The sequence below is a fragment of the Mycteria americana genome, chromosome 1, assembly GCF_035582795.1.
Source record: "Mycteria americana isolate JAX WOST 10 ecotype Jacksonville Zoo and Gardens chromosome 1, USCA_MyAme_1.0, whole genome shotgun sequence".
NCBI classification, from domain to species: Eukaryota; Metazoa; Chordata; class Aves; order Ciconiiformes; family Ciconiidae; genus Mycteria; species Mycteria americana.
In genome coordinates, this window is record NC_134365.1 from 164,324,870 (window position 1) to 164,340,603 (window position 15,734).

Below are 15,734 nucleotides of genomic sequence, written 5' to 3' on the forward strand. Positions count from 1 at the left end.
TATTCTCCATATTATGCCACCTAAATACTTCAGATGCAGACACCTGAGTCGTCAGATTTCTAATTTGCACACAACCCTAAAATAAGACTTTTAGAGGTACTGAGCACCTATTTCTTATTCTTTACAGTAAACCCTTGCTTTGCCTAAACAGACACCTATCATAACCGAAAGAGCCTAGCGTAGAACAGCATTCTTGCAAACACATTTTGACACAGCACCTTAAAAATACCAGTAGTTGCAAGGCAATTCTGATGGCTCCACACACAAGTACCAGCTGGAAGCAAAACGATATTCATAAGGATGAGGGCAGCCCCTCAATCCCAGCCCCCAAGGGAAGGAACCACCTCAGCTTTCTCACTTTTCCACCTCTCAATTCCTGCATTTCTCTGCAGGTAAACACCACTCATCCCTCTCTCCCTGCCAGAACACTGGCAGCACAGTGAAAATGAAGGAAACAGTAGACCATTTCAGTTTTATACTACAGGTTTCTTATTTTGAGGAACACATTCACAGACAGACTTGTTACTAAGATTTTGATTTATTTTATAACAGACATCTCATGTTTTACACGCCATCAAATACTACCATATTCACAGATCTAAGGATAGGACACTTCTCGAAAGTTTGCTCTCTTTTTTCAGTCGTAACACTTTAACAGATAGTACTCCCTCCTTTAAAACCCCTTTTTTTCTCCAGAATATTCATACTTCTTAGTAAATTTGAAACCAAACAGCCAGCTTGCTGGGCTGTTAGCTGTTATCAAACAGCTAACTCCACCGGATGGATTCATAAATACAAGATGGTGCTGTTATTGTTTGGAAATCAAAATTATCCTCTTGCTGACTAGGCTGCTGCCTCCGCATGTCATGAGACATTTACAGCAATATGAACATAGTTTGTATGGTGTTTGTGTATTCTGGAACTCAACCTGCTTTGTACACAGTATATACTAGTTCTAAAAATAAATACAGATGATTTGTTTTTAGTAACAGACTGGATTTCCACTCAGTAAGATTACATGTATTATTTTTAGTCCTAAATCATAAAAACATTAAGAAAATTTTTAGGAGTTGTTTTCAAGCACAACTTGCAGACTCTGAAAAACTAGTTCAACATTTTCCACTTCAGAGGGAACTCTGTGATCCTCTTGTCCTCCCCCCATTTCATTCTCATTCCAGTGTAACGAAGCAACATGAAATCACTTTGCAAAATGTTAAAACCTCTCCATTCTCTGTTCTTTAATTTTTTTTTCTACTGCTGCTGCAGAGAGGACAGAGGCCACAGTAAGGACGTAAAAAATAGGCAAGTAGGACTAGAGAGGGCACAGACTAGAAAATAAAACCGTCAGTAGTTTTTTCTTTGTCATTCCTTGAAAAAACTTCAACTCTAAAGACTGGAATATATTTGGGCCTTAGGAAATGCTCTAGAGACCAGCTCCATGCCCTATAATAACAGGATTGACTTTAGCAGTACAGCAGCAGGGATAAACGTGACTTGCAGCAGCAATACAGCAGCTGTTAACAATACTCCAAGAATCTGGGTACTTTAATAATTGTACTTTCTGCTCAGCTATACAGAGGACTAGGAAAAAAAGCAACTTATTGACTTGTATCTTGGTTTCATTCCCAAAAGCTCAAAAAATCTTAATATTTACATACTCTACCGCCATCAAATTTGAAGGGAGAAGACTGTCACTGTGGGACATTTTAAGGTCCAGCCCTGCTGCTTGCTGTATCCGTCATTTATTCTAATTTTCACAAAGGGAAAAAATTGCTCAGCTGCAGAGATTTACTGCAGCTGAAATAACAAGGGTCTATAATATCAGCATTTCATCAGGAGAAATTGGAGGAGATGCTCTTTCCTAACCTAATATGAAAGAAACTAAACTAACCAACATATTGTCTTCAAAACACTATGATCTGTGGGTGCAACCTGTTGCACTAGTTGTGTGAGATGGAAAAGTCTAGAACCAGCACGTAATAGCTGTATTTAAACCTTGAGACAGTTTTGGCGATGAAGATCTAGAATACTCAATTAAAGGCTCTGCTGACCATCTCTGTATGGGAATACATGGATCCACGGAGTCAGACTACAATAACTGTTCTGCTCAATATCTTACTGAATAGGACAGAGAAACTACAAACTAAAAGTCAACTTTTAGACTAGAATTGGAGGACAAGGGTCATTTGGAGTTTTTGTTTTCACTAGTGAGAGCAATGTTTTTATCTCTAGTATCACTGTGTATCTACTTCTCAAAGTTCTTGCATTGTATGGATGTTTCACTCCTGTAGTTGAGCACTACAGTTTCTTAAAAGGGGATCCAGCTTGTGGTGCTGAGCTTTATCACAGTAAAAGGTCAGTTCCTGGCTGCACCCACTTCCCACAACACTATGAATTTCACTTTCACACTGTGCTTTTCTGTCCCACTTCAGGAGCAGAGTGGAGATTGGCAACTTTTACTTAAAGCTTCCTGGAGCCCAGTGTGCAGGATGGTATTCTGAGATGAGAAGGTCAGCTGAAGCAACAGCCAGCAGCTCAGCTTTCCTGACTGGTTTACAGGCAAAACTAATGAAGGTATTTGCAAGGGGAGAATGGTGGTATGGGGGGGGGGGGGGGGGGGGGGGGGGAGCAACAAACAGAAAGAACAAATTAACCAAAAGTTACTGTTCCGATTTCCCCTCCCACATCTGGGATTACCTCTCCATAAGACAGAAATAACACGATCATACAAGTACCCATGTATACTTACCCACTGAAAGAAGCTTAAGTGGGTCACAGCTTAGCAGGCTGACAACAGCTGACATTTTGCCCAACCAGGCAGGTCGCCTCTGTCCAAGCAAGTGGTCTGCAGCACTGCATGTGTCCCATGGCCTGAGGGAAAAGACGCCTGGTCCTGGCTGGCAGCATTCTGGGATCTACCATCACACGGACAAACTTCTCAGTCAGCTGAGGAAATGCTGGGACACACCAGAGTAAGAACTCACGGAAAACTCTGCCCCAGAATTTAAATACTTATGTTGTCTCTAGACATAATTCTTTTAAACTTAGTTTCTAAAATTTCGCCAGAGCAGTGCTTTAGTCATCAAAATGGATTATCAGTCTCCAATCTATACACACTGTACTATGACCCTTTTTTTTAAAAAAAAGTAATCTCAGCACTTAAAATAGCTATAGAAATGGATGCTGCATTTAGTCAAAAAGAAAATCCTACAATGAAAAAATACACTTTACACAAATATTTCATGACTGCAACATTAAACATTTCATTACACACTTAAATTATTGATATGTTTATCCATTGTTATGAAAGTAAAACCACTTGTATTTTACGACTTTGCTTTTCTGATGGTTTGAGAACAAAACAGTTGAAGATTTAAGAGTATTTTAGGGTGTAAGTTCATTGCTACAGATTATTTCCCCATCCTAACTGAACATGCACTTTCATATCGAAAAAGAAATACATACTAAATTTTTTATCAAGAGAAAAACAAGGCAAGCATCATGTGCGAGTTAGATATTACTAATGAAATCACAAGGATAAAAATAAATTCTTACACAGTGCACAATTCTTGAGCATGACACCAGCAATCAATGTACAGAAATAACGCTAGAAGGAAAAGAGAAAGAAAACAGCTTATTCATACTAGGAATCAGAAATCATTGTCATGATTTGGGTTTAGCCTTTGAACTTTGGTGTTAACATTTTGGGTTGTGTCTGCACCTCTGCTATCAATGTTTAGAAGTCCTACTTGCTAAAAAGAACATAGGGAAGCACATAGTAGCTGTCAGAGAGGAAAGGGACTCTGTTACCTTCTACTACTGAACCAGAGGAGCAGACAAAGGCAGCCAAACCTTATTTGCATGTTTATAACCTAGTATCACTGAATTGGGATGAATAAAATTAATGGTGTAGCTTTACTGCATCTCCAAGAGGCAAAGCAAAGCAACTGTACTCAGATCTTACGCAAGCAGCTGTCCTAATGAACATCAGAACTACATATCCTGATAATGGAACCGCTAAAGTAAATTGGTAAATTCAAGTGAGAGAAAACAGGTGTTGCCGAAGTTAAAAGAAAAATTCATGCATCCCATTAAATGTGTAGATAGGTCATAGATTCAAATAAGATTTCAAGTAGATTCAGTGTGTGACACTGCTTGTAAACAATAAAGATGTTTCATAGGAGCAGGGTTGGTTTGTTTAGAAACCAAAATTAGCGATATTTTTCAGTTACTAGAATAGGAAAAGCAAAATTTAGTGTTCAAAGGGAAAAGCCAAATTTCTCAGCACTTCCCACTGATTCTGAGTGCTTCAAAATTCTCTTCAGGGCTGAGCAGCCAACTTGAAATCATCTGATACGGGTCTTGAAATATTTCAACAGATATGATAACAGAGAAGCAACCTTGCAACCTTTTTAAATTTTGAACTTAGAAAAGTGAGCATATAAAACTGCACTGCATGCCTCTTCAACAGCAGAGGGATTGTTTCACATCTGTGAGCAGCAGGGTCTATGGAAAAGTGAGGTTTTACCCACAGAATTTAGCTTTTTGGTAGAGAACTGACATACTTTTCAGGCAAAATGTCAACAGCCAGTCTTTGAGACAGATGTCCACAAAGTCAGAATTGCAATATGTAAGAAAGGAAGGGAGACTTAAGAAGACTTCCTTAGACTGCAGTCTAAGTCGGATCTGGTCATTCCATGGGAGTATTGTGGGAAAGACAGCCGCACATTGTACAGCACAAGGTCCCAGAATGGTAGTCACAAAAAAAGAAAAGAAAAAAGGCAAAAAGAAAAGGGAAAAAAAAAAACGGGAAAAAGGGAAAAAAAATGTAATGTCCAAAGATCACCTGACATCTTTGATTTTTCTTTGGATTTTCTCCTCCCTTCAGGCAGAAAAGGCAGAAATAGTATCTAAACAGACAAAAATTGGGAGTTGATAAGCACTCAGAACTCTTCAGTCAACAAAACTATTTAAAACATTTTAAGCTCACTGCCCCAAGAATCTTACTGAAGAAGTATTTCGGGGACAAAATATTAGTTTGAATACTGAAGCAACTATTACTGTTGACTCAGCTTTGAATGGTGAAGCAAGAGGGTTCTGGAGAGGTGGACAGGGAGGGATAAAGAAATCGCAACGTCCCAAACGTAGGTATTGTGATCACTAGCTTTGCTTACTGATTTTTAGAAGACTATATACCAACAATATCAACTAGAATTAAATGAAGAAACCTGTATACAGTTTGAAATATTATTAATCCCAAACTCAAATTAAGTTATTGGAGGGGGGGGGGAAGGGCAAATTAAATTTTTTAAATGGCAGTTATATAAAATTAAACAAGAGATACACCACTGACTCTTGTTTACATCAGGAAACTCAATAGATCCTGAAGTAAGGATCAAGTAAGAATAAGAAGAGCACATAAGAAGCACATAAGAAGAGTGACGAGTAAATACTGCCTACCGGCCCTACTAGATCTGTAAATCTTAGTTGGAAAAGATAACTATTTCTCATTGAAAACTGTGAGGATATATGACTTAATTGCAAGGGCCACCTTGACAAAATAAATACAGACATATTAATCTTATAGATAGGAATTGGTATCATACCAGGTTAAAAAAAAAAAAAAAGTATTGAAGAGGCAGGTTCTGCTTTGATTTCTTTTCCAGACAAAAGAGATTTTAACAATGTTTTCAGAGGAAGAAGATGAGAAAAAGGCGGCACCAACAGGAAGGCAACATTGGAAACAATGCTGAGGACTTACTTACCTAGGAGGTACAAAGCTATTGATAAAAACTTTCAGTGATTACTCTCAGCTGGGTATGCCAAACTGTAATGTAGCTGCTCCTGGTGTGATAATTGTGACTGCTAATGCTCTCAGTCAGAACACGAGACTGAAGCATATCATAGAAATACTAGGTAAACCACACCATGAAAGCAAATGAGACCTGAATTCATTCCACTACCACTCAGGAACAAATCTTACTAATGAGGTATGCTACCCTCACATTGCAGGAGTGCGTTGCTGGACAGGTCTGTCGCTTTTCAATTTATAGTCCTGTCACAGTGTAACCTGAAAGTAATTCCAGTAGAAAATACGAACCTATCTCCTACTGCTTGCATTCAAATCTCATCTTCCCTCAACAAGAAGCAACTCCCCACCGTGACCTTACTATTTACACCTGGAGGCGCAGCGTTTCCAACTGAGAGCCACCAAATGAACTGATAGTTTTCCTAGATACAAACAAGCATAAATTGTTCTGAGGTTCACTGTGGAGACAGTATTTCAGTTGTACCGCGTGCATCACTCCGATATACTAGATGACCCTGAGTAAGGACAGAAGATGAGGGAAGAGAGAACAGACGTGTTAGCTTAGGATGGGATAAAGGTCTTATCAGAATCATTTTTGCAGGAGGTGCAATTGTACAAATGTTTAAACCAATTAATTATGTTCCCCACCTCCGTAAGTCTCAATGCAACTCATAACAACTTACAGTCTTATGCTCATACATACTAGATGTTTTAAAAGTAAATAAATTGTGGAAGTTTAATATTTGTATGTATTGTTTCCATATAGGCCAAAAAGCATTTACCTAAGGATGAGACGTTCGCTCCCCTTCTTCTCCACAACTATTTGAACCCCCTGAGTAGTCTAAGTTCAGAACGAGTCCCTGGGAAAATGGATTAATGGGAACGCCAAAGGTAAGGCTCTCAAAGAAGCATGGCAAACGTGATTTCAGAGCAGCTGTGTAATTCTACATGTGTATTGCTCTCCACAGTGCTTTACCATGTTAACGTGTTATTTTACATGTACTTTTAACACCGTAACATGGGCAACATACCAGGTTCTGCGCAGTATCTGCTCTATAAACAGATAAGGATTCCATCAACAAGGCTGCCTAAAAACCATTAGAACTCATTTAGAACTGTAAATCTTTTCCATAAAGAAAAATGCAAATATTCCCCTTATTAAATAGGAGAAATGCAAATTATCACAAAACCCTGCGAGTTTCATGTGAACACATGACCTCCTCTGAGCCCCTTCTCTGATACTGTTTCAGCATCTCCTACAGCCTAAGAGGTCAATAAAAGACCACCAGCTTGAGGCATTCACTAACAGTACTACGCCTCTCACTACATCACAGGAAATAAAATGTATCATGACATTAAAAGCCTTTTTAGAAGAAACATTTACTGTCTCTAAGCAATCAAGTCACCAGGTTTTCCCTCCTACTGTTGCTCATATCCTATATATAGTGGAAAGACAAGGAATGTACCCAGAAGAATGGGTTTTGTACTTGACGCCAATATGAGCGTTCTCAAAGTATACTAAATCCCTTAAACAATAATTAAGCACCAAATGAACCATTTAAAAATTCACTGCTACCACTAGAACAAATTAAATTAAGCCAAGACTAACATATTAAGCTTGCTCAACCCAAAAGCAGATTATTTCACATCGTTCCTCTTTAGCTATGTGTAAACTATTTTTCAAAACATCTGACCGTAAAGACGGGCCAACAAATAAATGCAAATAAGTAAATGAGATAAGTGGGTAACTTATATTCAAAGTGTAATGGTGAAGTAGCTCTTTATTTTTTCCCCTACAGTAGTTAAGCTGTTCAGTGTCCAGGTTTCTGCTGATAGAAATTAACAGTTTTCACATTCTAACATATTCTATTACCCAATTTACAAAGCTGTATCCCTTGTGATTAGCACCTGTATTTTTCCTGCTGATTCTTGTGGGGGAGAAGTGAATAAGGAGGGAATTTCCACAGGATTCCTTAAATAACTAGAAAGTCTATTTTACTGAAAACTATTTTGTTCAGGTATGTGTTTTAATTTGTGACATACCTGTGACCTTTATGTCAATGAGGACAGCAGGATCTAGGTAGCTGAAAGACTTCAGTATGGTAGGTTACCTTCTGTGTATTATTCAAACCAGGAACTACCAAACATGGTAGGTCATTATACAGGGCTGTAGGTTAAATTTAAATGTTTGAGTTATTCACAGAAATAATCCAAATTTCAATAATTTTAAGTGAAAAAATAATCCAAACCTTTTCAGACACACATACATGTTTTACAGCTTACAAGTGAAAATAACTTAAGTAGAGGAGGAACTCTTTTCTTGGAGAATTAATGCCTGTTACCCATCAGTAATCATGGCAATGATAAACGGATAGTGTTTGCTTGCAAGAATATTTACAGGTTCAACACTGGTTGGTTTTTGGTTTTTTTTTTTACTCCTAACACTGGTATTTTTTTCATTGTTACTATGCAAGCAAGCACATAATTCCTCTAGCAAGCTAAACAGGGCCATCCTTTTCAATAGTCACCTAGCAACTAGTTAGGAACTAATAAGCTCACATTTTTATATAATGATAAGTGTCAATAAAGATGATACATTTCTGTAAGTAGTTTAGAGATAAGTTCAAAATTATAAAAAAAGACACCAATGTTAGGAAAAAAAAAATCCCAGTGTTTCCCATGTTCCAAATGTTTCAAAACATTTGGGTTTGTTCTTCATTTCACCAAAATATAAAACTGAAGTATCTTAGGATGAAACTCGTAATAAGCCAGGTTCCCATGATATGATTATTCAGGAAAATACAGTAAGGTTGCAAAGTTTTTAAATTAAAAAAAAAAATGCTTGACAACAGACCAATTTTCAGTGCAACTACTATTTATCTTATTCAATAACCAACTACAATCTCTCGCATTTACAATTGCCTCCCAAAATCTTTATATTCTTTTCACACACAATTTCAGTGTAAACTAACCGAATAGGAACTAAAAAGCCAGGCAAAATACAAAGGCTGAAGACTTCAGTACTGAGCGTGAACAGCAGTTTATGCTATTGATGATGTCTAAGAGTGACTACTGATGTGCCTTGTCCACACAGTTATAATGTGAAGAACAGAGGATAGTGTAATTGTTCCCAAAGCTGCAAACCTCCCAGAACAAACTGACTAAGATGACATTGCAAATAACATTTAAATTTCAAAGGCACTGCAAGATAATCTTTTCAAGGAAGTTGGACATGGCATTTTATTGCTGACTGACACGGCCTTCACATTTAACGTTACTTACGCTTCTATTTATGCTACTTGGAAACCTAATTATCCAACCCAGTCATTCTAACCAAGTCTGAAAGCTACCTAAAATTGAATTCAACTGGTATATCAAAACTTCACCTCATTTTCAATTCAGTGATTAAGCCATAATTATATTATACATTTCTTTAGATTGTATCTGGAAAATAAAGAAGCATATCAATAGAATAAAGGATATTGCAAGCACCTTTCAAAGTTTCTATTTAATTTTTCAGTATTTACTAAGCAGCAGAGAGAATAATGCAAATAAATAGATGTCAATTTTTATGAAAGAAAATTAACAACCTCTTTAAAAACACCTGAGGGTTCTGGTGGGGGTGGTTCCACTTTCTTGTGATTGCCCTGTCATAGCCACAAACTCCTCAGGCATGAATCTAAAAGTTATAATTCTTCGTAGTTTGATAAAACATTTTTCTCTATGCTATATGCCCTTGCAAATTCACAATCAACAGCTCTTCTTTATAGTGGTGTTTTTTTACAAAGACACTGAAAGTGTAACACCTATTCTCACTGGCTCATACAATGTCTATAATCAACAGTAAAGAATCAGAATCTCCTAACCAACATCTCTAGTCTGCCGCCAGCAGTAGCCTCCATGCAACAGTTCTGACAACAGTCTACGCACTCTTCAGAAGACCTACAGCGCTCATAAAGGCTAAAAAACTGTGCAGGATTCTTACTTGTTTATTGTTCTTCATGTTTCATATCCCTTCACAAACAACTGCACAATCACAGGAGTGGGATCAAGTGTGACCTTGTATGGTTGGAAGCCAAATTCAGTACGTTAAGATTCCTTTTCTTCTTTGCCTGTCCCACTCTAAGCTCTACCTATATTCTGCTCCCACACCTCATTCAGATCTTGTATTTCTAGAAGTTTTTCCAACTACGGGCATTTTTTTCTGTAAATAATGGTAGCATGCCACAGGTGATGACCATTTTAGGACCAGTTTCACTAGGAGCAGAATTAGGCTAATCACCTTTGTAATTCCTGTTTGTGGTTTTTTTGGTTTGGGGTTTTGTTTTGGCTTTTGGTTGGGTTTTGGGTTTTTTTTCCAGTTGTGTTGTTTTGTTTTGTTGGGGGGGGGGGGTTGGTTGGGGGAGGGGGCTGTTGTTTTGTGGTTTTGGTTTTTTTAAACCAACAACCCATTATTACCAACTACTTCATCAAACTGGACTTCAAGGGCTTTCTCCCAACACTCAGAAGACACATCTCTTCCCACCATCCTAAGAGATGTTTATGCAAAGATTTGTTGGGAAGGTAAGGTAAATCATTATAGATATTCAGAAATCACATTCATTAACAACATACACCACATATCACTGTCTTTGCTGACAGCTATCATGCATTACAAAGCTCCTAGTTTTTACGAGGAACTGGTAAATACTGTTACACTCCACCACTTCAGGTCATAGCCAAAAATATTGGTTGACAAGACTTGAAAGACATACAGCATGCCTAAACTACCCAACAGTGAATAATTTAAATCTTTTGCAGAGACAGGGTACAAATCAGTCATTTTTTCATTGAAGTAGTTGATAATACATCCACTGGATGGCAAAACTTCCTCCTTAAAAGCAATTAGACTTCCTCATGCCTCTGCAAGGTCAAGCACATTGAGAAAGATCTACTGGACTACAGGTACTCATGATGTCAAACTGGTAAAATTGAAACGAGCATCCTGTGGCCTATTTCTCTTTCTCCCTTCATGAGAAAGAGTTTCTATTGCCAGAGATTCTTTTTCAATCTTGTCCCCACTCTCAAGTTCACTACATCTTTGTCAAGGCTATAAATGCTGGAGCAGGAGTGTAAAATTAGGAGCAGCATCTTGAATTCTAGCTTAGGGTTTTGAGGTAGCCATATTGAAACACTTCTAGAATTAGTCTAGACTGATTAATTAGTCTGCATCTTAAAGACACTGAAGGATAGAATACAAAGCAATGAAGTGCTTAGAGTATTCACAATATGTACTGCCCTGCAGTTACTGTCCAACCTATGCTTTGCAGCAGTACAAGAATATCCAAGATGTGAATAAGCCATATAGGTACTGCTTATGGCAAAACCCATCTTGCTTTGGTACGGGTGACACGAACGCCCGCTTTGTGAATGCACACGTAGACAAGGGAGACCACCATCATTACATCTACTCCAGTTTTTGGTGAACACCTGCCACCATTATCCCACAGAGGCCAGCACACAGCATATGTAGTCAGGCATGACAGCACCCATGCCTGAGCCAAAAAAGAGCATGCCTAACGGGTTCACATACTTTCTTATTTGTCAGCCAAAGGTGACAACTCTTAGCCTAACAGAGGCCATGGGTGGTAGAGCAGGGGCCACACAGTATGAGCAGGGCTGTGAAGCTTCCTTTGCTGGGCAGCAGAATTTGAAGATTCGGAAACAAAGGGTGATGTCAGGAGAGGAACAAGAACAAAAAAATCCACCCACCCAGGGTTCAGTCCCTTCCCTACAAAGTAGCAGTGTCTGCAGTAGAACAGCGACAGGAATTTCTCCCACAAAGCAATACAAATTCAGCTGAAGACCCAGACCATCAGGCCACAGAGACACTGGCCTTGAAAGCAGCTCCTGGGCTGTCTTCATATCCCACTCAGCAACTACCAGCTCACTGTGCAGCTGCTCAGAAAGTTATCACAAGAGAATGACTCTGGCACTGATACTGTCTACACATGAAAATTATCGTTAGAGTAAGAAGAGCTGGAAAACAGAGAAAAGATAATAGATGTTCACAACGTACAGGAGACCTACAAAAATACAATACAGTTGAGAAAATTCATATTAAGGCTCAAACTAATAAGTTAACCACCTCTCACTTTAAAAAGTGAAGGCAGTTGTTAGATGTAGAGAACAGTATAAGGGACTAGAAGTGCATCAGAAGAGAATTAATAGAGTTGAGGATTTTATTACTAAGAAGGAAGCCCAAGCAGTGAGACAGATCTACTCAAAAGAACTTGCAGAGTGAATTTTGGGTGCCTAGGAAGCCAGAACTCTGCCAAATTGGTTTTTACTGATAGGTCATGATCAAAGAGTTCATTCTGAAGCTGCCTCTCTGCAGTGCACACCTGCAAGTCCAGTGCTCCTCACTCATGGAAATACATACAACAATGACAAAGAATTTGGGTTTAAACAGCAAAACAAGCTGACATGTAAGCATACGAAGGCTCCTTCTTTTTTGTAAGCAAGGGCCCAGAAAAGCCTCCAAAATTAAAAAAATCTAAGAAGCTTACAGACATTTGGATTGCAATTATTTTATTAATTCTGAAATGCAATGCCACTTTCTTTTACAGCCAAAATGAAATTAGAAGAAAATATTATAACACAATTAGCACTGTTACTTGGGTAGTACCAGAAAACGGCACTCCCACCTTCCGAGCAAGAGGTTAAGTATACAACTGAGCATCAAGGAACTTATTCAAGCACCAAGGGAAGAAAAGAAGACAGACAGAAGTTGAGGAGACAGATGTTGCAAGACAGCTCTAAATGGAGAAGAGACTTCAATCTGGGACTCTGCCCCAAAAATGCCATAGTTGGACAAATCTAATTTTATTCAGAAACCGTTGCGAAGAAAGAAATTGTTACAGACCAACAAAAACCAGCTGTTCTAAAATGTTAAAATGATTAAAGCAAAAAAATACTTTCCCCTTCCCCCTTCCTCCCAGCATAATTTCTTTTATTTATATTATATGCAGGGACAATAATAGCAATAAGCTTACTGCAAGGTTACAGTAGTAATGGAGGGGTTAAGATTAAAAAAAAGTATGCACTACAGTAGTGGTATTGTAAAGTGAGTTTTTTCTCCTCTTTTCACTGATCTTCATATAAAGCTGTATTTAAATGTTATCAACTTCAGCATCAGTTAATCATTTTCACAATTCTTTTACATGAAATCAGTCCCCCTTTTCTCAATAACCGGTGGAAGGTGATGCCAATCCAAATGAAGCAATTATGTCAGAAAACAAGTCAAAACCATTTTCCTTTTTATTCACTATAACAGTCTTTTAAGTGTGATTAATCAAATCAACCTTCCCTTTCCAGGCAGAGCTGTAATTGCTAAGTGCAAATTAAAGCATATTATATATGACATATGATACTTAATCTGAAGACAATTTTTTATTAAGGTTTAAGACAAACTTTGTTAAATGAGTTAAAAGATACCCACTGAATGTATCAACATTACGTACATGCCCTACGGGAAAAGAAAAAAATTACTACAAAAATACTTCAAACCCCACAGATAATCCAATTGCTTCACAAAAAACAAAGAGTATCAGTAATAACATGTTTGTAAGAGTAAGTAGAGTATCATGCAGTTTAAAATGGGGTAGCAGATAATTCTGCATTATTATAAAAAACCAACAAAACAAGACATCCCAAACCTAGGATCTCAAACCTAATTCTTTTTGAGCATAATGCACAACAGTCCTTCAACAAAGATAAAGCAGAACTACATTCGCTACTGGAGTAAGCTGATACAACTTCTATGATTTTAATAATTGTTGACAACTGTTGTGAAATCCATTGCTATCGCTGTCCCCTAAGCAAACAGGGGCAAGGCAATTACCCCAGTAAGGAATTCAAAGGATGAGAGTTGATATTCTTATTCAATACCCCAAGGTTTATTTTACCTTCTTAATTTTGCATCTATTGATAACCATATCAATGCTTTCTGATGCAATTAAATACAATTCTTTGTTCTACAATGTGTGTAAGTAACTGTGAACCTATTTTATTAACAAAAGCTGGAACAGAACAACATTGTCTCAGAACTGCAAACAGGAAGAAGCAGCCTGCAGAACCTCTGAAAAACCTTCACAAGCTAACAGGAAAAAAAAAATCCAAAAAGACAAACCTACAAAACATGACATGGGACATTGCTTTTGTAGCTTTTGTTACCTACAAAAACATGATGTGGGATAACACTTTAGTTCAAAAAGAAAAAAAAAAAGCATTTGGGGACATAGTAACAGAATCCATCTTTGGTGCTGAACGGTCAAATTGCAACACATTAGAGGATATACAAAGAGTTGATCAATTACTTTTAGGACAGTCTTTTGTCCTATGAATAATCCTCCACAGAAAGGGTTTGCCCCACCCCCAATAGACTTTATTGTTTAGGTCACAGAACAGCTAATAACATCTGTATTAATAATGAAACCTTATAATATATTTATAAATAAAAATAATTAAAAGACACCTATTCAGTGTCCTCTACTTTTTTTTTTTTTAAGTACACAATCAGTCCTCTTAAAAAAAATCTTACCTGAAATATCTACACTGTTGTGTATCATAGGAAAAAGTGTGTTGTATCAGAAAATACAATGTTTTCTACCCAATTCACATTATAAGCCATCAATTTAGAATGTAAGCACAAAAGTAAAATAATCTAAATTAAGTGTGAGATTGTCATACACCAAGATGATTTGAAGGCTGTAAATCCTCTCAGTTTAATGTGAATTAAGGCAGAGTGGAAAGGGCTGTCAATATCTAAAATCAATTCTGGAAAGACTCTTTAGTTTAAGTACATGTCGTGTAACTATGCCATAGCACAAGTAATGAAACGAGAGAACTTGGTCTCCAGCAAATGTGTCTTCTTTATCCCATGAATGTCCGCAGCCCAGCCCCTTAGGTCAGCTTTCCTCTCACACAGCCTATGCCATCCCCGCTGGACAGTATACTCTGACACCACACGTCCTATAAGGGATCGAGCATGTGTATGATGACCGGCTGCCACTGTATGGAACAGGATACAGGCTCAGCTCCCCCCTCAACAGGGAAAAAGTGCCATTTTATTTCCTACTTTCAACAGTCACAGAATGGGAAATCTAGCACCGCTGGGAACCCTATTTTTCCTTCCAATCTGACAACTGGCCAATAGCTTCAGGAATTATTTTAGGGAAAGGAAGATGCATTTGACCACTCAGCTGACAGACAGAGAGTGAGCCTTTGATCTCCACCTCATCGTGTCAGAAATCCAGGACAAAATGTCCTTATGGGTAAAACTCACGTAATCCAAGTGTGAATTTGTTCTATTCAATTCTCATTTTTCATTCAGTAAGAATGAAACACTCTTTCATTTCAGTAACAGCCGTGTTTCCTGTAGGATGGATATATCCACACTACCCACACAATGCAGAATAAAGTAGAGACACTAAAGGTAGATTTCAAGAAGCCTTTGCTGCTAGGAGCTTTCTGGGTGTGAAAGCTTAAGGCAGACTTATCTATTCCGCTGAGCTAGACTCTGGTGCCTGAAATACCTTTTTAAACTCAACTCAAGGCACACCTAAACCATAATGCAATTACCACACTTCTGCTCTTTTGTTTTTCCCATTAATGGTTGAATAGCATTTCTAATTGGCTATCACTAGTTTAAAATATTATTACAAAGCAGAAACAAGTTTATCACCTAATTCCATCCATGCTGCATTCCTGTCATTACATACATTTCAAATTACCAATTTAATACCTCATCTCACTTGCACTCACCTGGTATGGGCAGCAGGGTATGGGGAAGGTGAAATAGAGAAAGACAAAAAAAGGGAGAGAAAAGAAATAAAAAGGTGCAGTTAACCAAGTAGTGTAAGAGACATATAACTCTCCATACCAC

At 37.9% G+C, this 15,734-nt stretch overlaps 1 protein-coding gene across 1 annotated transcript in view; it reads right to left on the reverse strand.

Annotated features, from left to right (window-relative positions):
• HS6ST3 (heparan sulfate 6-O-sulfotransferase 3) overlaps window positions 1-15,734 on the reverse strand; it is a 314,689-nt gene that overhangs the window by 223,320 nt on the left and 75,635 nt on the right. The window contains exon 2 of the mRNA XM_075526748.1: window positions 14,167-14,186. Within this exon, the coding sequence (XP_075382863.1) occupies window positions 14,167-14,186 (20 nt within the window). The remainder of the gene's footprint in view (window positions 1-14,166; window positions 14,187-15,734) is intronic.